This window comes from Leucopleurus acutus (assembly GCF_964270905.1).
Source record: "Leucopleurus acutus genome assembly, chromosome: 6".
Taxonomy (NCBI): domain Eukaryota; kingdom Metazoa; phylum Chordata; class Mammalia; order Artiodactyla; family Delphinidae; genus Leucopleurus; species Leucopleurus acutus.
In genome coordinates, this window is record NC_139149.1 from 107,495,751 (window position 1) to 107,518,744 (window position 22,994).

Genomic DNA, 22,994 nt, shown 5'->3' on the forward strand with positions numbered 1-22,994 from the left:
CACTCCTCTCCAAGGACACTGTGACTCGTTATTTTGACATTATCATGTGCTTTTTGCTCCCACACTGGGGTAGCTAGAAGGACCAGAGGATGGAATTGAATCAGATGCTCAGAACAAGTGCATCACAACATCATACACCAATCCTAGACACCAGGTTGATCCTGGAATGTCTGGGAAGGGGAATGGGGAGTAAGGGGGAAGCTAACAATTTTCTTGTGGATTAACTAAGAAATAAACATAAATCATCCTTCTCCTTTAAACTTAATGATTAATTGTTTTTAATAATAGCTTGATTGCAATATAATTCACATACCATAATTTTCACCCTTTTAAAGAATAAAATTCATGGGTTTTAATTATAATTAACTTTTAACCGCATTATTGAGATATAATTCACATGCCATAAAATTCACTTATATAGTGTACAATTCAGTGGCTATTAGTATATCCATAGAGTTGTGCAGCTATAACCATGTGCAATTTTAGAACATTTTCATCACCCCAGAAGAAATCCCTTAATCATCTCTTTCCAATATAATTAATTTTTAATGATAGAAATTATCAAAACAAAACTAGAAGAGTTAAAACAGAACATAGTGAAGTTTTATTTGGCCAAAATAATAACTCTCATTGAAGACTGGAAAAAAATTGGCTGAGGAGAATAACTGAACTTTTCAGAATTAATCAACAAAAGTATATTTAATAAAGTCTAAAGCTTTATTGGCTGAAAATTGATGGGAAAAAATCTTATTTTGACAAAAGCAAGATCTGGAAGATTTGACCCAGGGGACAAAATTGAGTTATTTCTAAAAATGATGCCCTCAGGAGGATACTCACATTGGGAAAAAATTGTTTTTGAAAATTATATTTTCACAATATATGAATAAAATGTGATAAGGGCAAAACAAACCTAATTAATGAATTCAATCCTCCTAACATTTACTCAGAAAATAGTTGATCTCAGTGAAAATAATTTCAGTATATTAAAAATGAAAGTAAACTACATTAGAAATGATCTGGGCTTCCCTGGTGGCACAGTGGTTGAGAGTCCGCCTGCCAATGCAGGGGACGCGGGTTCGTGCCCCGGTCCGGGAAGATCCCACATGCCGCAGAGCAGCTGGGCCCGTGAGCCATGGCCGCTAAGCCTGCGCGTCTGGAGCCTATGCTCCGCAACGGGAGAGGCCACAACGGTGAGAGGCCCGCGTACCGCCAAAAAAATAATAATAAATAAAAATAATAATAAAAAAAAAGAAATGATCTAATTGTGCTTATAGAAAACTGATTCAAGAATTAAATTAGTTTAATACAGTTTGATCTAAAGGATACTTTCATTTTTTTAAAAAAAAAGTAAAGGTTATAAAAAGGATATATTGTACAGCACAGGGAATAGAGCCGATATTTTATAGTAACTATAAAAGGAGTATAAAAATCTTGAATCACTACATTGTACACCTGAAACTAATATACTATTGTAAATCAGCTATACATCAGTTTAAAAACTAAATAAAATATAGCACACAAAAAGTTTGTATATTGTTTCAGGGGGTTCCCAGGTATAAAATTCAAAATGTGAAAATTGATAATGTGGTGTGTTAACAGGAGGTATATAAGTAGCTTTAAAATCCAATCCATTGAACAGATAGAGGACTTTTGCAAGTATAGTCAATAATATCTTGTTTGATCTGTTTGTAATGACCTTAACTTGTTTTTGTGACAGGACCTCAAGGGGGAGAAGGGAGACCAGGGAGCCATGGGCCAGTCTGGACGCCCTGGACCCTCAGTAGGTCACTAAGAATCATGTTGTTCCCTTGAAACAAAATGTAGAACCTTAGAGCATATTTTGATGTATGATCTACATTTAAATCTTAATATTAGCTGAAGCACGGTAGTATTTTACCGCAGAGATTGTAAATGCTAGAATTATTTTATGGCCACTTCTAGCTGAAATCCCTGCACTGTTTTACATGTACCCAATGGCACCCATCTTATGATTTATCTTCAGCATCTGTTTTTAAATTAATATTCATAAATAAGATGTCCTTCTTAGATAATCCACCATTTCAAAAATTTTAACAGAAGGGAAAAGTTAATAAAAATCAATGTAAGTCAAAAATCAATGATTTACAAAACTTGACCTAACTCTCATTAATACAGGGGCCACCTGGAGAATCTTACGGATCAGAAAAAGGTGCTCCTGGAGAACCAGGCCCGCAGGTGGGTTTGGAAATTCAGTGTCATGGGCAACCTAAATTAGTAAGTACTCAGGACTCTTGAGGTCGTGAATGTAAGGTGCTTAACTCAAACTAGCTTAGATTTTCTAAACTTTTTTTAAAAATTTGGGAGTTACAATTTATTTGTTCAAGTATCTGAGAAGTTCAAGGTTAAAACAAGCTTCAAGGACTTCTGAACCTGAAATGAAATGGGCGGGACTCTGTCCATTTCACTTCTGCTCCTCTCTGTGTATCAGCCTCATCCTCTTCTTTGACAAACGATCTTCATCCAAATAGGGGGTGATGGGTAAAAAAAGAGGAGAATGTAGAAGTAACAGAGGCTCACTCTCCCACCCGGCTCTATTTTGCAAATATTTAAACACATATATTGTTTAAAAACTCTAAAAATTATACGCTGGGAAAATATTTTTTTCTAAGAAAAAATATTCAACTAATATGATTTTTAATTTTATCATATCATTTATTATTTTATCATAATAGTTAATCCCAAAAGCCCTGTCTGTTTGAATGCTGCAAAATGCCTTTTATACATATATTTAAATATAGGCACATCTGGAGTTCAGGGAATTGCCAACACCGCAAATGAATAGACTGTGAACGCCTCCCTCTTTCTGGATTTTCCTGTTCGATTCTCTGCTCAGTGCTTCCTTGATTTTCCTTCTAAGCTTTGATGGGTAGTGTTAACTCTAGTTTAAGCTTAGCTCTTAATATCCTCTCCTTTTTCCAGTGACCCTCCCTAATTTCCCATTCTGACTGGCTTCTGCCTTCCCTGGCAAGAGAAAGTCGTCACCTGTTCTGTGGTTAATAGTTTTTCCTTTTAATAAGTGGGGGAAACCTCAGTCAGGCTTTCTTGCCTAAGGTCAAGAGATGATCATATCATTTAATTTTTCATGTTTATTGAAATTACCCATATTTATGAAGTTACGTGTTTTTGTTTTGCTTTTGTTTTAGGGAAAGCCTGGAAAAGATGGTGCCCCCGGTTTCCCTGGCACTGAGGTAAAGACGTGACGTGGCCCATTAATATAGTGAAAGTGTCGGTCCTATTAGACAAAAGCGTTTTTGAGAGTCACTAAGTAGTTTTAAGCAAACATAAAAGCATATAGCTTTTAAAAATTATGTTTGAGAATCATAGTGTTACACCCTCACTGTGGAGAGAGGTCATCTGAGCACATTTTTTTTTCCCGAAAGGAGCTTAAAGCATTTTGCTTCCTACAGAAGAGATTGATTATTAATGTGTCTTCTGACCTACGTACTTTGCTGTTCTCCGTAGGGAGCCAAAGGCAGCAAGGGTTTCCCTGGGTTAAGGGGCGAAGATGGCATCAAGGTAATTCCCTTCCTAACATCTATCTTCAGCTTTTTTAATTGGTTGGGTTTGGTCACCCTTTCCCCACACATCCTGAAACTCGGTACAAGGAATTGCAATTAGAGCTCACTAAAACATCTTAGCATATTTGTTAAGAAGAAACAAGAGATGTGGCAACTATATTTGAACACTTGAAGGGGAAAGATGTTACACCTGTCCTGTGTAGTAGAAGCTGACTTAGGACGAGTGAGATTCCAGCTCACTCTCAGCTGAGATCTGAGATTTCAGCTCAAATCTCAGCTGAGATTTCAGCTCCCCGAGGAAGAAGCTGGAAAGGACCTGCGATTGGAGGAAGTTTCAGGTCATCAGAGGTCAAGGGTAGGCTGGTCCCCGTGAGTCTCAACCTGGGTCACGATGTACTGAAAGGTCATCATCAGTTAACTGTGGACCGTATTCCACATCATTGTTTCTGACAACACGTTACAGATATTTTCAAATAGTTTTCATACGTAGGTATATATGCAGATTCAAGATTTTTATCCTGTGTTAATATCGCTTCCAGTAGAATTCTGGAATGCCTTCCTGAGTAGGTAAGAAAGGAGTTTGATTATAGCTGGGACACCGGGAATTGCCTACAACCCACAGCCTGGTTTCTCTGTGCCTCTAGTCTGGGTGGGAACAGGAGAGCACGCAATGATGCAAACATCCTTTGAAGGGAGTGATGTGGAAGAAACCTAGACAACAAGAGCCACTTCTTCCAGACCTTGTAGATAAGATTCTTGACTCAGATAATGGCCCTCCAGGAAGATAATCACAAGTAGTATCCCTTTCATGTTAACTTGGTTTGTACATTTCATAGAAATAACATCAATTTTAGCATAGATTTGTTTAACTGTGCATTTTGGTTTCTAAGGATACCTAACATGTAAATACTTTTGATTAATGTGCTCATAATTTCTAACTGTCTTTCAACATAGGGGTGGAAAGGAGACATGGGCCCTCCAGGATTTCGTGGTCCAGTAAGTGTAATTAAAGACCATTTTAAGGTCATGTTTGATCAAGTCTTTCAAAATATCAAGGAAATTTTGAATCAGTGTCTCTTATTGACTGCTATGATAGAGATTACAGTATTTACCTTTTTATCAAACCGGGGCAAAAAAAATAGCTGTTGTCATTATTTGTCCATTTGATAATGGACAAGTATTTTTCTTTGGTCCTACTTGGTCCCTGGAATGCACTGGCCATGCCCATCCTGGGCTGTAGAGAAGAAAACCTTTGTCTAATCAGGCCTGGCCCAAGGTAAGTAATCCCTTGCCCTTAAGTAGGGCAGGAAGGTAGCAGAGGAGGACAGCATGGGCAGCAGGGTGGCCGTCTCCAGCTGGGCCCCATTAAGACAGCCCTGCACTGTGAGGCAGCAGAAGCTCAGCCCTGGGTTTAATACAGGACCAGCAAAAACCAATGACCCCAGCCCATGCTCCTTAGTGGCAGGCTGTGTCCTCCCCTCCCCAGCGTGAACATGGATTTGACGTCTGTCGGCTCCTGACTGCAGGGTGGCTACATTTTATACAGTGACTCTGCAGCTTAAGGAGATGAGTGCAAAAGACCCAGGCTCTGAGGTCTGGCCTCTTCCTTTCCTGCCTCAAAAGACAGTGGTTCTCACATTCAGTGTGACTGTGCAGGTGTGACAGAAAGCTCCTCCATGGTGGCAAAGGAGTCACTGGGGGAGTGAGTGTGCGTGTTGTTACAAACGCAGTTCTCAGACCCTTCAGGCTAAGTAAGTCAACTCAGTAACCGGAGGAGGGTCCCAGAAATCAGCCTCTTTACACTACAAGCAAATGATTCAGATGGCAAGTAATCCCAAGATACTTTTAAGGGGTTGCTGGGAAAATAAAAGAGGCTATTTTGTGAAAGTACTTACTTGGAAGGTACTCACATGTCTTTATGGATTTTATGATGGAGGAGATTATTACATTATTAGTACTATGATTAGTAGTAATTCTTTTTTGTGATTTTATACTGCTTAACCACAAAGCTCTAGTTACCTATTCTTTAAACAAGTCAGTGAACTAATTGGCCCCAGGCAGCATATGAAAAAACTAAGTTTTTAAAAAACTTTTATACTTCCATCTTCTTTCTATCTTCTTTTCTCATGCTCAATACCACATAACTCTGCAGCTTCTGCTAACTTCAGAGGAAGTTCTGCTTTGGAAGTAGATGGTTAAGGAGACCAGCAGTAGGTCCACTGATCACTACGTAATAGTCGGGCTTCCCTGGTGGCGCAGTGGTTGGGAGTCCGCCTGCCGATGCGGGGGACGCAGGTTTGTGCCCCGGTCCAGGAGGATCCCACGTGCCGCGGAGCGGCTGGGCCCGTGGGCCGTGGCCGCTGAGCCTGCACGTCCGGAGCCTGTGCTCCGCAACGGGAGAGGCCACGGCAGTGAGGGGCCTACGTACCGCAAAAAAAAAAAAAAAAAAAGAAATACGTAATAATCCTGAGTCCTTGGACTGAGGAAACCTTTGTCTGAAGGTCAACAGTGTCCTGAAATTTAAAGAAACAATCAGTAAAGTATTCTTGATATGTAGGTCCCAATATACTTTGAAATAAATTTAGTCCTCAGGACAAGCATTTTTAAAAAGTGAAATAGAATAGAATAAAAAATATCAGAGTTGATCATATGTTGTAAGAAGTCACTATTTTGTGAAACTTTAATTTCTGTATACATATTCACACATATCTAGATATGTATATGTATATTTAAATGTGTATATGTGATTTGGGCCACATCATAAAATGTATTTCTAATTGAAAGCCCATGAAATATATGATATCATGATACCAGATTAACTTTTATTTTTAAATGTATCCATCCCATATACTTAACTGCCGTATCCTTCTAACACATAAACCTATGAATTCAGGAAAATAAGGAAACTATCATTGTAGCCAAAAAAGAAGGAATTGCAGTAATTGCATTTGGCGAGCTGTCCATAAATAGCTTTTTTCTTTATTAATTTCTTTTTCCTTTAAGACAGAATATTATGATGCGTACCAGGAAAAGGGAGATGAAGGAATTCCAGGCCCACCAGGGCCCAAGGGAGCTCCTGGCCCACAGGGTGAGAAGAAATTTCTTCCTAAAGCATTTGCTGATCATTCCATGTCTTTCTTTCAAGGCAAAATGTATAGCATGTGTTTACAGACCCAGAATTGGCAAGAGGAGAAGGGAGGTCTCCTAATGTTCATAGGTGGTGATATTTTTTGGTGTTTCCTAATTTTCATAAGAAAATTCCATAGGTGGTATACAGTAGAAGGTAACTGAATTATCTTTATGTAGGAAAGCATAACGTTCAAGTCTGGTAGGAAGACACAAACATGGCTGGAGAGAAGGAGGTGGGAGTGTCCGAAACCAGCAATCTCAGTGGGATACAAAAGAGAAAATGGAGTCCCTGAAAAGCTATAATTTGAGCAAATCCACACAAATAGTGACAAGAAGGAACTGAAGTCCTGGTTTTCTGACTTCCAGCATCATGAATTAAAGTCACATTTACTTACGTTCTATCCCTTTTGATAGATTGCAAAGATCTGGCTAATAGCTCTTATCTCTTGCTACACATTAAAATCCCCAGGAACTGCTAAATAAGAACCACGTCCAGGTCCCATCCCTGTGGTTCTGATTTAATTGCCTGGAGGAGGGCCCTGGATACTGGCAGATCGTTAAAGCTCCCCAGATTAATTCTAATGTGCAACAGGATTAAGAACCACTGATCTAGGAAAAGTATTGATATAAATAAGATTTCAAAGAAGAATTTTACTTAAGAGGGGTAAAAGTCTCAGTGTACTTAAACAAATGGGCAGATAAGTATTAGACATAGATTTTTAAAAATCTGATATGCTTACTATAAATCACTCATGTACATCAAAGAATTAGAGCCCTACGCAGTGTTACAGCTATAAGCAATAAGAGATGGATGCAGACCAAACTCATATTCTTGACAATTCCAGCTATTTAATATTCTGGCATCTGAATCATCCCAGCAAAATACCAAACACAGAGCAGACTCTTAGGAAGTGTCTTGTTGAATTATTTGAAGATGATAAAGTAGCATGATTTACTTTTTTAAAAAAATTGAAGTATAGTCGATTTACAATATTATATTGGTTTCAGGTGTACAACATAGTGATTCAATATTTTTGTAGATTATCCTCCATGTAAAGTTATTACAAAAAATGGCTATATTTCTCTCTGCTGTACCATATATCCTTGCTGCTTATTTATTTTATACAGAGTAGCTCATGTCCCTTATCCCCTACCCCTGTCTCTCTTCCCTCCCCCTTTTTGAGTGCTAGACATCTAAGATGAACTTAGTTTCTTCTTTACAGTTTGTTTAAATGAGTGAAGTTTTCTCATATTTACCTCTGTGAGAGTGGAGAAAAAGTTTGAAAAATGTATTATTATATTATTATTATATCGTCATCCAAGATTTCAGTAACCGGGGGGAGGGGATATTTACATCTTTGTAAACAATTAATTGCTATTTTGTATTCACAGGTCCCAGTGGTCCCCCTGGAGCCCCTGGAAGTCCTGGTACGTACATGCTTCTCAGGATACCAATAGACACGCTATTAAATGGAAAACACACTGCTCTCTAGTGAGTCTACAGTATTTACATAAGACAAATGTTTCATTCATTGATATACAAGTGTTTCCAACTTCTTAATCGTTAACTTTGTGACCTGCAGGGGAAAAGGGAGTGGAAACTGGGAAACTGACACCAAGTAATAGAGAAATGCTCTTTTTTACTTCTCAGTAGTTTTAACTAAGTGTAAGACAGTAACTTCAGTGTAAGGAGCAGAAGGCTTGAAACTCAGAAGAGGCACAGAGCTAGAAAAACAATAATTTTATGGCAACTAGGTTGCTTAAAATGATAGTTTTCATAGTGTATCACAAGTTGCCTAAAGACACATAGATGACAGCTGTTGTGTAAAGTTTTAATTTTAAAAATATATTGTTTGTGGTACATAGACAATTCTGTGAAGTGGAAAAAATATCCATGAGTCATTTGAGTGGTTGCCTCTTGAGAGAGGAAGAATAGGATCAAGGATGGTTAAAGGTCAACCACCGTAGCCTCAGTTATAACTGTCGTACCGTAATGTGTCATTTTGTAAAGGAGACAAAACTAAGAACAAAATAGCAAAGATTTGGTAAGCCCTGCCATTGACTATATTTTTCTCTGTATTATGCTATATATTTAAACTATTTCATAATTTTGAAAATGAATTAAACAGACTGAAGAACTACATGTATATTATAATCCTATTGCAAAAGAAAAAGATCAATGGATAAATATTATGTGTTCTTGCATATGCATGGAAAAATATATACCAAACTCTTAACAGCAGGTATTTCTTGAAGTTGAAATGATGCAAAAGGAGATTTTAAAGGTCTGACCAAATATTAAGAAAGACTTCCTTCCAAGTAATGAATAGAATGGTTTAAAAAGCCAGCAAGTGAAAATTAAAAAGCTCTAAAACAGATGTCAGTCCGAAGGATTATTAGCCTTTAGGCCAAAATCTTCAAGCTCAATAATCAGAAATAATCGGATATTACGCCCACTGGTTTCTCAGCAGAGATTCTTAACTATGAGGCAGAGATTTGAGACTGCCCTTCTCACATCCAGGTCATTTTAGAAGGGACAGAAGAAGGGGGTTTTGTATCACCTGGCATGGCTTCTGCCCCAGGAGATGCCTGCCTCCCCCAGGGTACCCTTTAATATAACTAAGACGATTGGCAAGAATAAGGTCCGATTACAATTTTCTCTCTTTCTCATTGGAGACCCTGAAAGATAGGCATCTTTTAGTCTCTAGTAAAAAGAATTTATAAAATAACATATACTGAAGAATTTCTCCTGAAGTCCTTTTGAATCAAGAGACTACAGTGCATCCCAACCTCTGTTTCAGCCCCTTGTAATAAGTCACATAAATTATCTTCTTGAAATGGAATGGTCTGAGCTCTGCTGTATTGTGATAGTTTAACAAGGCCACAGATAAGGGACATCAGATAATTCACTTTTATATGCTCTATATACTTTTCAATTGTACAACTTTTATAAGAATATATCACTTTTTGCAATTGAAAAACAAATGTATATTAATCAGGGAAACATCTAAAAAACAATAAATGATTATTTTCTCCAAGGGTCATCAAGACCTGGCCTCCAAGGAGCCCCTGGAGTACCAGGAGCAAAAGGAAGTAAAGGCGAGCGAGGACCCCCAGGAAAGAGCGCAGTGGGGCTTCCCGGGTCCCCTGGCTGTCCTGGTTCACCAGGCCCTACAGGGTTGCCAGGACCTCCAGGACCACCAGGTAAAGATGCCCTTTTGCGTACGTTGCCCGGTGACAGAGATGTGCCCATCGGGGGCGATGAACCTTACACGCAGCTTGGCCATCAGTGTGGACCGTAGGAGTTATGTTTCCACTGGAGTTTCATTTTATTAACTATCTGTGGAAGCAGCTACGGTGGCAGGGCTACTTTGCAAGCGCAGCCCAGTGTTAGCCTGAGTTCCCACAGAGGGTGGAGCAGGAAACAGGAACAAGGGGAGAGAAGCAGGGAAGGAATGACCATTATCAAGTTGGCCTAGGCCAAGCGCAACTGCTCATTCAGTCCCTGGAGACTATCTTCCAAGAAGCTGTATAACTTCGTCTCAGGATAATCTTTCCTGGGGAGACAAAGAGGCAAGAATTTCCCCACCAGACCCTATTTCGCATGGGTCAAAGTTGTGCCCCACAGGACGGGACTAACACCCTACCATCCCCACCCACATCCCCCCACAGACACACACTTCCAGGCTGTGTTGGCATGGCTTCTGCGGCATCCTGTGGCTTGTCATCAGCAGGGAACCCCCGGGACAGGAGACTAGAGGTGTGCAACATGGACCAAAGCAAGATGCTGCCAGGAAAAGTGGGTCAGAAACCACAGAGCTGCAGCCCAGAGGCTCTGAAGCGGTACCTGCAAGTTCTGATGAAGTTATCCTTTTCTCTCCATCCCCTGATAGAGCCACTTAGCATTCTGTATGTGGCTGATAGGGATATAGAACCTCATGAACATACAGATCGCTCTATATATTTTTACATGCCTTTCCTGGCAGGTTCCTGGGAGGTCTTGTATTTTATACCCAACCCTCCTACTAGCCTTAAGAATCTTCCATGCATCAGTGATATTTTTAAGAAAGGAAGAAACATTATTTATAGACAATATAATTATAAACATAGAAAATTAAAAAGAATAATCTGGAAAACTCTTAGTAGTAATAAAATAATTCAGTTAAGTGTCTAGTTATATGAGCAATATTAAAAATAAAGGGAGTTCCCTGGTGTTCTAGTAGTTAGGATTCAGCACTTCCACTGCCGTGCCCTGGGTTCAATCCCTGGTCGGGGAACTAAGATCCCAGAAGCAGCGCATCACAGCCTAAATAAATAAATAAATAAATAAATGAATAAAAGCTTTCCTTTAGGCTAACAACAATCTAAGAAATTATCCTATTAACAGAAGACAATGTCTAAGAACAAGCTGTTAAGCTATGGAGTGGATCTATGGAAAACTAAGCAAAGCAAAACTCAACAAAAATACTTTACTGTATATCAGGGGTTTGAACTACTTCTAGCCCTCCAAGTCTTTCTCCAGGTGTAGGTTTTGTGTCCTCATTTTGTCGATGACAAGCCTGATACGCACAGCTCACGAAGCTCAGGAATGTTCAAATCAGGATCTGGCCCACAGGGCGCCTGCCGTAGATCAGCTCCCGCTCCAAAGGCACCATGCTCCCTCGCCCTTCAGAGACTGTTCTTGTTTCTTACCCTTTCTTCTCTAAGCAACACCTATCTGTCCTTCCTGTTGGAGCTTCAAAGTCCTGCAGAAAGTTTTCACTGAGCCCACCTACCTCTTATAACACTCAGGTTTATCCTGATCATAGAATTTTCCACATTGCTTGTCTGAGTCAGTTTCCCCTATAAGACTCAAAGCTCTTTGAGGTCAGGGAGTGTCTCATTTACTCTTTGAAGCCCAGCATACAGCACGGGGGCTGGAACATTGTAGGTACTCAAATATTTGTTGAGTTAAATATGAAATGAATATGAAAATGTATAAGTATCTACAAATGTATAAATGTAAAAGTATACATGAGTCTACGTTAAGTATAAAAAGTGCCATAAGATTTTACTTTTTTTCCTATTTTTTAAATTCAGTTTGTTTTATTGAAGTATAATTGATGTACAACATTGTATTAGTTTCAGGGGTACAACATATTGATTCAATATTTGTATATATTATGAAATGATCATCACAGTGTCTAGTTAGTGTCTGTCACCATACGTAGTTACAATTTTTCTCTTGTGATGAGAACTTCTAAGGCCTATTCTCTTAGCAACTTTCAAATGTGCAATACAGTATTATTAACTATAGTTACCATGCTGTATATTTCATCCCTATGATGTATTTGTTTTATAAGTGGAAGTAGATTTTACTGTTCAGAGATAATTACCCATTCAACTTAAAGACACAGATAACTGGATCACAAAATAAGCATTCTTTCATAATGGAACAGACATAATATAACACATACATATTCCATCAAAATTAAATGTTTCCACTGTTACCTGTTGCTCTGAAATTGGGGGAAGCTATAGGTATTGTTTGTATATATTTAGTTTCATCAGCATTGCCTTCAACCTATATTGGAAATGGCAAGACCAAAAATTAGATCATAGAACACAACAATTTGAGAGAATTAACTATTGACCGTACCATTATAATAGCAGATGTATGTGGAAGACTGGGAACAGCTTTCTTGAAAAGCTGCTTTAAGAATGACAAACTCGGGCTTCCCTGGTGGCTCAGTGGTTGAGAGTCCACCTGCCGATGCAGGGGATACGGGTTCGTGCCCCGGTCTGGGAAGATCCCACATGCCGCTGAGCGGCTGGGCCCGTGAGCCATGGCGCTGAGCCTGCGCGTCTAGAGCCTGTGCTCCGCAACGGGAGAGGCCACAACAGTGAGAGGCCCCCATACCGCAAAAAAAACAAAAACAAAAACAAAAAACTAGCTTTGGTGTTTTCTCTTTGTAGGTGGTATTGTTCTTCGCAGAGGTCCCCCTGGAGTTGGTGGACCTCCAGGCCATACAGGGTCTCCAGGAATCCCGGGAGTCGATGGGCCCAAAGGTTGGTTCAATCAGTGATGTTTCTCAACTAGAATAAGCCATTCTCATCATCTTTATTATCACTGATTTTATATTTCCCTGAGACAACAATGACCCCAAAATAGCAGACAGTCAGAGACGGCTTCTTTTCCAAAAGGATTACCTAACGGTATTTATTTATCTGGAAATGAATCATTTATTTAGCACCTGTGCAATAAATCATTGGCTCTTCCTAGAATGTGGGTTGTAGCCTGCACTCAAGAAGAGAAACACTGAAATAGTAAATATTTAATACTAGGCTCTTGGGATTTCCTCTCTCAGAACGCAAAAAATAAGGTCAGATAAAGTAAGCAGGTATAATAGATGAATGATGTTTTTATTAATATGTACAATGTCCTAAATGATTTTCACTACATGAAAAAATTTTTAGGCGTAACGAATGATCGTGTGGTTCGAAAATATGTCCTTTCTAAGGACTCGGCATGGGTTTGTGAGTGATGCAAGTGTGTTCTCATTGCAGGGGAGCCAGGCCTTTTGTGCACACAGTGTCCTTGTGTCCCGGGGCCTCCAGGCCCCCCAGGATTGCCGGGGTTAGATGGCGTAAAAGGATTCCCAGGTACAGACAATTTGCACACAAGTATCTTTTCAAGTACCGAAAGGGTCGATTCACTGGGCAGGAAAAAAAGGCATCAGACTGCTAGATGTCAGGACGTGGTTTATATGAATTTAGAGGGAGACTTTCAGAAACACACTCTGTTAACATAAAGTAAGCCAAAAATCCCATAAAAGCTGGCATTTCCCCTTATTCCGTCTTAGTTGCTGAACTCTAGCAAACCACTGTGTTATCCAGGAATCGTAAACTCACTTTTCTACAGGGGACCAGCTGGTAACTCGGAGGAGTGAAGCAGCCATACCAAACACAAACCACTTCTTTCTTCCATAAAGAAATAAGCCCCTGGGACTTCCCTGGCAGTCCAGTGGTTAAGACTCTGGGCTTCCACTGCAGGGGGTGAGGGTTCGATCCCTGGTTGGGGAATTAAGATCCTGCAGGCTGAGAGACGTGGCCAAAAAAAAAAAAAAAATGCAAGAAACTGTCTCCCATTCTTTTTTTCAAGAGACATGACCCTTCTCAGTCTAATTTTTCATGTGCCCCCTTTTGATATCATCTGCCCCCTTTTGATATCATCATGGGCACATGCACTATTTTACATTATGCTTAACCGTACAAGCACGATAACAAAGTTCACCCATGGCCCCAGTGCCGGGGAAGATAGGGAGTGGTGAGGACTTCAGTAAACTGAAGGGGCTCCGCGGTAAACGGGAAGGTGCCACGAGGCGCTCAACTCCAGCCTGTTGTTACTTGGCAGCCTTTTAGGCTCTGCGCTAATAAATCTTCCAATCTTTTCATGGGAAGAATAACGTTGGGATTTTTTATCTGAAATCTCATGTTTTAAAAAAAATTAGCCGTCAACTTTTGAAGGAAAAAACATTTCATAGGCCAGTATCCTGAGGACTAAATAAAGCATATGTCGTTTCCCTTGTCGACCTCTGTGCCAGCCCAGAACGCTCCATCTCAGCACTGTTGCTCCAGGCTGTCTCTGCCTCGGCTCTCCTACCTTCCCCTTCCCTGGTCATAGAAATGACCATGGACAAAGCCTTGAAGTAGAAAAAAGTCTCTATTTTATTAGTTGGGTTCCTCTGCCCCTGTGCCACTCTGCTGGCCACCCAGGGCCTTCACGTGGTATCACACACCATCTAGGTTCTGCCATTAGCACCTTGGTCTATAGACACCATCCTCAAATGATTTCTCATTAACTAATAAGAGCTCTCAAGTTACAGAGCCCTCGCTCAGTGCCCTAGGCATGGTTCTAGATGTCTTCTGTGCCTCCATCCCTTAGTCCTCATGTCAACCCTAGAGCCAAGTGTTACATTAACCCCATTTAACAGAGGAAGCTGAGGTATCAGATGACATAGCTAATAAGCGGTAGAGCCTAACTCCAGTCCAGACACTCTCCTCTGGAGACATGCTCCCGCCTTCTACACTGGAACCCCTTAATTGCTGTACCAGGTGCTGCCGTTTGAGCCAAGTTAATCCAAAGCTCTACCTTTGGAGCTAAGAGCTAAAAGCTTACCTTTGGAGATAAGAGCATGTTTGCATGTTACCACCATCCAGTAGACATTTGCATTGACACAGAGTCTTCGGGGAGGCTTGGTCTCAGTCCAAAGAAGAAAGGCTCACGGTGGCAGCTGCGAGCACTGTGGCCAGCCGGTAGAGGACATGCATTGGGGCAGGGGTCCTTTGTCACCCTCAAATCCTACCCATTCTTCATGAAGGCCTTAGTTGCTTTGCAGTCACTGCCCCCGACTCCCTGAGACAAGCCTGACGGGAAAGGATGGGGCAAAGAACAGGGGGCAATGTTTTTCATACAGCTCCTATTTGAGGCCCAAGTCTCTGGGGGAAATGTTAAAACAAAAACTAAAAGGAAGGGAGGAAGGTAAAGAACAAAAGGAAAGCCATCATAATTTTCCTACATCCCCAGAGCGATCTCTGGCCCAAGGCTAGTGTTGCAGGCAGGCAGCTCACTGCTGCTAACCAACCGGTCGCATTGCTGTATTTTCCTTGGTTTTCCTACATTTGAGGTACTACAGGTATAGCTCAAAGAGATACATAAGCAGTAAAACTGTTTGGATTACTATACAAAACATTCTCCTGCCTTAAATCTTGCAAAAAAAAATCTGAATAAACATTTGTTAATAAACTGACCTGAGATCCGTCCAAAAGATCCTCTAAAGGGATCCTCTTTACAGAGATAGTTAAATAGAGGAAGTATAAAATCATACAGTACAACGCAATTTGGCAACCGATATACAAAGCCTCAGAAAGATTTGTACCTGTTTGGACCTGCAGTTACACTTTTAGCAATTTATTGTAAAGGAAATCTTTGGATAAATTTTCAGAACTAAATATCCAGAGGTATTTATCATAGCATTGTTTACAACAACTAAAGTTGAATAAGACAATCTAAATGTCTAAACATAGCTGTTAGCTGAATGAATGATGGTTCACCCATACAATAGGCTACCATGCAGCCATTTAAAGGGAAGCTATAAGTCCATATTTATTGACATATGTACAGTATGATTCCAAAAAAGTGTATTATGAGTCCTGTGCATTTATGGATATAAAATTTTATGAGTAATGCACATGAAAATTTTAGCAAATACTGTCTTCTGGTGGTAGATTTATGCGTGATTTTTTTTTGAATTTTATTTTATTTTATATTTATACAGCAAGTTCTCATTAGTTATCTATTTTATACATATTAGTGTATATATGTCAATTCCAGTCTCCCAATTCATCACACCACCACTGCCCCCGTATGTGTGATTTTTATTCTCTTCTTTCTGTATTTTTTTTTTACAATGAACACCCATTACTTTTATCATTAGAAGAAAAAAATGTGTCTCCTTAAAATGATAAAGACAAGAATTTTAGGAAGCTAAAATTTAAGAGTTCTTGTTTTGAATGTTATCTCTTATTCCAGTTATTTACTCCCATTCTTACCTTGCACTGTGTGTTTTAATAAAGAACTTTTCTTTCTTCAGAAGAAGACATCCTATTTTCTTCACATACTGCATTACCCTGGCTGTTCAGAGTTTGTGTTCAATGTATACTTAATAATTTACTGCTTTCAGGAAGACAAGGGGCAGCTGGCATTAAAGGAATCCCAGGGTCCCCAGGAAGCGCTGGTCTTCCAGGATTTCCGGTAAGATTTCATGGTTTTAAAGCTTTATTTACTGTCAATTTGGAAAATGGAGCCCTCTGGAAATATGGTTGCACCCCACATAGGTTGTCAGTTTGGTGCCTGGCAAGGAGCACTTAATAGTAAAGCACTTAGTAGATACTTGTTGGTTGAATGAATAAATGAATGATGTGCGAAAGAATAAGTGAATGAATTAATGAATTTATAATCATTTCAAATGGTATCAGAGACAGAAGCTGATCAGTGGCTGCCTGGGGCTGAGGCTGGGAACAGGGATGGACTGCAAATAGATTTGCGGGAATTTGGAGGAGCGGTGGAAACATCCTAACACTGGATGGTGGTGATTGTGGCATGAATGTGTAAATTTACTAAAAATCATTGAATTGTATTCTTACAAAAGATTCATTTTATAATATGTAAATTATACATCAATAAAGTTGTTAAAAATTTAAATCAGAAAGTTATACTTGGATAAATATATTTAAATCAAATTATCCATAGATGCATATTGAAATTTACCAGTATTCTAACATAATCTGAATTATGATGAAGGTTGTATCATATTGAATTATATTATTGTATATATATTGCATTGAATTACACTAATTGAATTTTTTTTATAGTTTTGGAAGAAAAAGATAAAGCCAAATAGCTTGAAATTTTACTTATGGGCCAAAGAAAGGGTCGGGAAAAAAAATTCATGTTCATTAAAATTGAAAAGTTCTTATTGACATTTTTTAATATTGACACAAGAACTGTACCCAAATGCAAGGTAGACTCATTTTTGTACCACCCTAGGGATTCCCGGGTGATCAGGGTCATCCAGGACTTAAAGGAGAAAAAGGTGAAGCATCTCAGCCAGAGAGACAAGTGGGTGCCCCAGGGGATCCAGGGCTCCGAGGACATCCTGGAAGAAAGGGCTTGGATGGAATTCCTGGAACTCCGGGAGTAAAAGGATTACCAGGACCTAAGGGAGAACCGGTTGGTATCTAGACACTTTTTTCAAATTACCCTCCCTCTGAATGAAGGGTTCTAAAGTTAAGACATCAGATGATTTCTTTTCAAAAAATTGTTGGCCATTCAGCACAGTTCATCCCTTTAACTGCAGGATGAGGCATCTTCAAATGAGCAGTAATAACCCGAACAAATATTTATAGTATTTTGACAAAAAAAAAAAAATAGCACTCCATGGTTTTTTTAGCCCATAGAAAATCCTACATTGATAATGACCTTGTTTCATACACAAGTTACAATTCCACATTTGTATCAAATGAGTTTATAGGGAAGTTCAGAAAATGATTAATAATGGAAAGTTTTAGTCAACGTTTGGGGGACAATGTTCATTCTTTTAAGTAAAAATAAATGCATAAGAGGACAGAATATTTAGGGCTTTGTCATTTGGGTAAATGTTTTGTCATTTACCGTATTTAAGTTTATATATTTCTGTCTCTTTTCATGGGATGGAATCTCTCACACGTTCAAGTGAGAGGTTCCTACCAGGATCTTTTTTTTTTTAGCATCTTTATTGGAGTATAATTGCTTTAAAATGGTGTGTTAGTTTCTGCTTTATAACACGGGGAATCAGCTACACATATACGTATATCCTCATATCTCCTCCCTCTTGCATCTCCCTCCCACCCTCCCTATCCCACCCCTCCAGGTGGTCACAAAGCACCGAGCTGATCTCCCTGTGCTATGCGGCTGCTTCCCACTAGCTACCTAGTTTACATTTGGTAGTATATATAAGTCCATGCCACTCTCTCACTTCGTCCCCAGAATCTGTTTTTAAATGTCATAGAGGCAGAGGCTGAGAACCTATCACATGTATCTGAGAAGTTTGCAAGGCATGCTGCCCAGCCTGTTTTATAAAATCCCAGTTTCTCCCAGGGTTAATCAGTGTCGTCCAATACAAAGGGTTTCACCTCAAGCAGAGAAACTCGTCAAACAAATTTAAAGATTCACTCACAGACCCTTTAGTATGAGAAAATGAATGGTGACTCCCCAGGTTGTGGATATGATATGCAGACTTTCCTAAACCTTTTAACTACAAAACGCTTTTTGAGTGGAAGCAGCTAGCAGGGCCAATGTTTCAGACTCTCTTTGGCAAACTGTCAGCGGCCCCTCCAGAGTGGCGGTTATCCTTAAAGAGGGCTGGGGTTGGGAACTCTTTTGCTCTGATATCAAGACAGTTCACATGATGCTTCCATTTGCATCGCCCTAATTTTTTTTATTAGTTCCAGTAAAGAAGTCCCAGAAAGTAAGAGAAAATCAAGGAACTGATTTGAGTCTTACACCCTGCAATTATGAAAGAAGGATTACTCAGTCCCGCATTGACACTAAACAATGAAAAATCCAGTCAAATTTATTATTTGGGGCCATGTTGGAGAAGAAGGGGAACTTCGATTATTTTGTCAAATTCAACTTCTTTAAAATAAACAACTCATTTTCAAAGTGACAGACTATGGAATTAACAACAAAAAAAATATTTTGTAAGAAAAAAATTACTATAGATAGAATATCTCCTTTATAATGAAAATACCTGGTGAAAAACCAATCAAATTAAAGTTTGCTGTACTGGTTTTATTTTAGAAATGTGCCAGTAACATGAATGTCACCTCTAATGCCATTTGAGTTGTTGGCCAATTTGAGCTAAGTTTTTGGGGCTGTTGTCATATGTGGCGTCCCATTGTAGGACACCTTAAGTGGGACTCAAGAGAGTTAATGAAATGTTGCTGGATTCCAAAGGGCAAAACAACAGACATCATTCAGTGCTCTTATTTTAGGAACAATGCCCTTCAGGTAACAACTGCTTTTTAATTCAAGATCTTCTCCATGACAACCTAACTGGTATTCATATTCACAGTGAGGTTAGCCTGTGTAAAGGGATACTGGATGAATCACTATCCAAACATATTTCTATTGATACAGGCCCTGAGGGGGGAGAAGGGAGACCAGGGTCTTCCAGGGGATCCTGGCATCCCTGGGTCCCCAGGACCTGCAGGACCGGCTGGACCATCAGACTATGGACCTTGGGGAGAGCCTGGTCCAAAGGGCATCCAAGGACTTCCTGGAGCCCCTGGACCACCTGGAGAAGCCGGTTGGTTAGTTTTCTTTCCAGTCCTGTTTTCCTGTGGAGTGGGTTGATGGTTCCTAGCGCTAGTGAAACTCCCTCAAGACTAATGAATGTATAGAAACATGCTTCTAGTAAATAGACGATGTCAACTTGTAGACACTGGGAAATAACATGTAGGATATGGTAGAGATTATCCTCTTTTTCCCTGTTAGTGAGCAGTACAGCTGAAATTTCCTAGGAATAGTCTATATCCATTACTGATATAAACACACGGAGTGAATAGATCCTAAGAGATGAGCGGAAGTTAGCTACGATAAACAAAGGGAAGGCAAAAACCTATAGGATTGATCTTGAGAAGCCTTTTCCTGGGCCCAGGGCCCACTCATGTTATTGCAAATTTGTTCTTTTTGATTCATAACCTCATAAATGGTTTCTAAGTAAAACTTCAAAGTATCTAAGACAAATGAAGAAAAGTTGTCTTGATAATGAAGTCCCGTTAATTTTGGGATCCACGTATACTGAACGTACTTGTGGGATTCAGGAGGGATCTGAACCTCAATGTTTATCCGTGGTGGAGAACATGGTGAAAGATGAGAATTTCACGTTACTGACAGTGTTAAACAAATAATGCTACCATGGTCGTTTTTTACTTCTAAAATCACTTTAGAGACCCAAAACACCACGGGTCTCCAAATCTTTTTATAGCATCCGTCACCAGGAATAAAATTTTGAGTGCAGTATCCCCAGTAGTATTCACATACAGGTGACCCTCAGATAAAGCGGGAGTTAGGACGGGCAACCCTCTACGTGTATAACTTAGAGTCAACCCTCCTATGTGTGGTTCCTCCGTATCTGTAGTTCATGTAGTACTCTAGTATTTACTATTGAAAAAATCCGCGAATGAGTGAACCCTCGTGGTTCAAACTTGTGTTGTTCAAGGGTCACCAGTATATTATAAATTGTATGCATGCATTTCTGTCCACACACATATGTAAATCTTATTTTGTGACTATTCATACATGTGTATTTTTTTCTGCACCTTACCTTTGAGGCTGCTATTCTAATCCAGGGATTGGCAAACCATGGCAGACCTCAGTCTCAATCCAGCCCACCTCCCACTCATGTATAGTTCCCAAGCTAAGAATGGTTTTTATATTTTTAAATGATTGGGAAAAAACCTTTTGAATAATTTTTTGTGACATGTAAAAATTATATAAAATTCAAGTTTCAGTGTCTATATAGTTGTATTGGCACACAGCTATGCTCATTTATTTACAGATTGTTCCTGGCTACTCTCACACTAGGATAACAGAGTTGAGTAATTGCAACAGAGAACCACCTGGGCCATAAAGTCTAAATTATTTACTATCTGGTCCTTTACTAAAAAAGTTTATTCAGCCCTCTTCTAATCCATCTTCAAATCTTCTTCTGTTCTTTCTAAATGTGAATTTTTAGTGAAGGACTCCACTGTCATAAAATATATTATTACCAAATTTTCCCCATCACATTACTGTAAACTTATTCTTTCTATAAATATATGAATATATGGATAATACTGATTACTAACATATTTTTAATATTGGCCACTGTGGTCAGAATGTTATCTCAAATCTTTACCAGTGACACAGGCATTATTTTCTCAACGCATGAGGAACTTATGTTAAAAAACATGCCCGGGCTTCCCTGGTGGCGCAGTGGTTGAGAGTCCGCCTGCCGATGCGGGGGACGCGGGTTCATGCCCTGGTCCGGGATGATCCCACATGACGCGGAGCGGCTAGGCCCGTGAGCCATGGCGGCTGAGCCTGTGCGTCCGGAGCCTGTGCTCCGCAACGGGAGAGGCCACAACAGTGAGAGGCCCGCGTACCGCAAAAAAAAAAAAAAAAAAAAAAAGCGGGGCCAAGAATCAAGCCCAGATCAACTTGTTAGGCCTCACTTCATGTTTTGTCCAATAAACCATACTGCCTTCCTGTGAAAACTAGTCACCCAATAAATAAATATCCTACTAGTATTCACCAGCAGTTAGGCTGAATTCCATATTATCAATATTTTTAAAAATAGGCTCTCTTTTAATAGACCAGCATGTTGGGCTCTTAATTAAAACAAGGCTTAGACAATAGTAGATGCTTCCATATATTTGTCAGTGGAATTTCTATGAGCTGGTCATCTTTAAGCCAGTTTTGAAGCCTATGGAAGCAGATTAGTTTTTATATTCCTTAGGGTATGTTTATGAACCCCTTATAATTGTGTTTTTCCCTTCTGAAGAAAGAAAAGCTTCAATATGCATGCCAATCTTATGATGCAAATTTTCTTAAGGTCCTAAGGGAGAAATCGGTGTTTTGACACCAGTTCCAGGGCCCCCAGGACCTCCTGGAGCCCCAGGCCGTGCTGGCCCCCAAGGTCCACCTGGTGAGTATCCCTTTGCCACATCTGGTACATGGCATCAGATGGCACCCTGACTCTCCTAGTTGTAACTCTCCCATTCTAAGGAAAGCATATAGTCACTGGCTCCAAAAAAAACAGTGCAGGCCAGAAGGGACAAGCCAACAGACAGGAGACTTGCTGTTGTCCTTTGAGGTTCCCCAGATTATTCCTGTTAGTACTTCTGATTCCAAAACAGAATCTCTACCATTACTTAAGAGGAGTTGGAATGCAGAACAATCTGCATGGATTTTTGGTGGAGGAGCAAGGAATGTGGGCTGGTGTTTAATCAGGACAGTTCCCACAGCTTCTTCATTTGAAAACTTACCTTCTTGGCCAACATCGTCTAAAACTTAACTTTGCATTGATGGAGGGAGACATATAGTTCAAGATATCGAGAATATTTCTTTTTAGGAGTTAAATTATATTTTCAAAATTATTTGCACCTCCTAATGATGAGCTCATTGCATAGAAAGGGGGAGGAAGGTGGGGTTATTATTTCTTAATTTTCAAAAAGATCTGGGATGACCCAGAAACAAACATTTTGTTTTAAGGCAAGATAAAGGGAAGGCGCTGATGTAAATGTATGCATGTTTTTAAGGTATCCCTGGATCCACAGGAAAATGTGATCTGGGTCTTCCTGGGCCCGATGGTGAACCAGGAATTCCAGGAATCGGATTCCCTGGGCCTCCTGGACCTAAGGGTAAATTTTAAAAAGTTTTTAAACATAAAGTTCATTGTGGATATTTATAAAATATAAATGCGTATAATGAATAATATAGGAAATATCCATTTAATCCTTTAAAATGATGTTTTCCACCAGTCTTAAATGGGAAAAAAACCTTACAATAATTTTAGCAGAAAAGGGAGAATTCACATTGATTTATGCAATCTCATCGCAGTCATATTTTTTAAAGTACATTAAAAAAAACCGTAAGGAAATTCACTAAAATGCTAATAGTGATGCTTCTTGATTGTGGGATTAGGAGGAATTTATTCTTCTTCATAAATGCCTGTACTTTGTACA

General features: G+C 39.6%; 1 protein-coding gene across 1 annotated transcript in view; it reads left to right on the plus strand.

The window, feature by feature from the left end:
• The window catches only part of COL4A3 (collagen type IV alpha 3 chain), a 134,794-nt gene that overhangs the window by 76,768 nt on the left and 35,032 nt on the right, over positions 1 to 22,994 (plus strand). Inside the window, exons 14-28 of the mRNA XM_082841184.1 lie at positions 1,718 to 1,780; positions 2,155 to 2,214; positions 3,183 to 3,227; positions 3,502 to 3,555; positions 4,512 to 4,553; positions 6,561 to 6,645; positions 8,079 to 8,114; positions 9,726 to 9,890; positions 12,642 to 12,734; positions 13,233 to 13,328; positions 16,409 to 16,479; positions 17,275 to 17,457; positions 19,405 to 19,573; positions 21,863 to 21,955; positions 22,569 to 22,670. Of these exons, the coding sequence (XP_082697310.1) occupies positions 1,718 to 1,780; positions 2,155 to 2,214; positions 3,183 to 3,227; positions 3,502 to 3,555; positions 4,512 to 4,553; positions 6,561 to 6,645; positions 8,079 to 8,114; positions 9,726 to 9,890; positions 12,642 to 12,734; positions 13,233 to 13,328; positions 16,409 to 16,479; positions 17,275 to 17,457; positions 19,405 to 19,573; positions 21,863 to 21,955; positions 22,569 to 22,670 (1,357 nt within the window). The remainder of the gene's footprint in view (positions 1 to 1,717; positions 1,781 to 2,154; positions 2,215 to 3,182; positions 3,228 to 3,501; positions 3,556 to 4,511; positions 4,554 to 6,560; positions 6,646 to 8,078; positions 8,115 to 9,725; positions 9,891 to 12,641; positions 12,735 to 13,232; positions 13,329 to 16,408; positions 16,480 to 17,274; positions 17,458 to 19,404; positions 19,574 to 21,862; positions 21,956 to 22,568; positions 22,671 to 22,994) is intronic.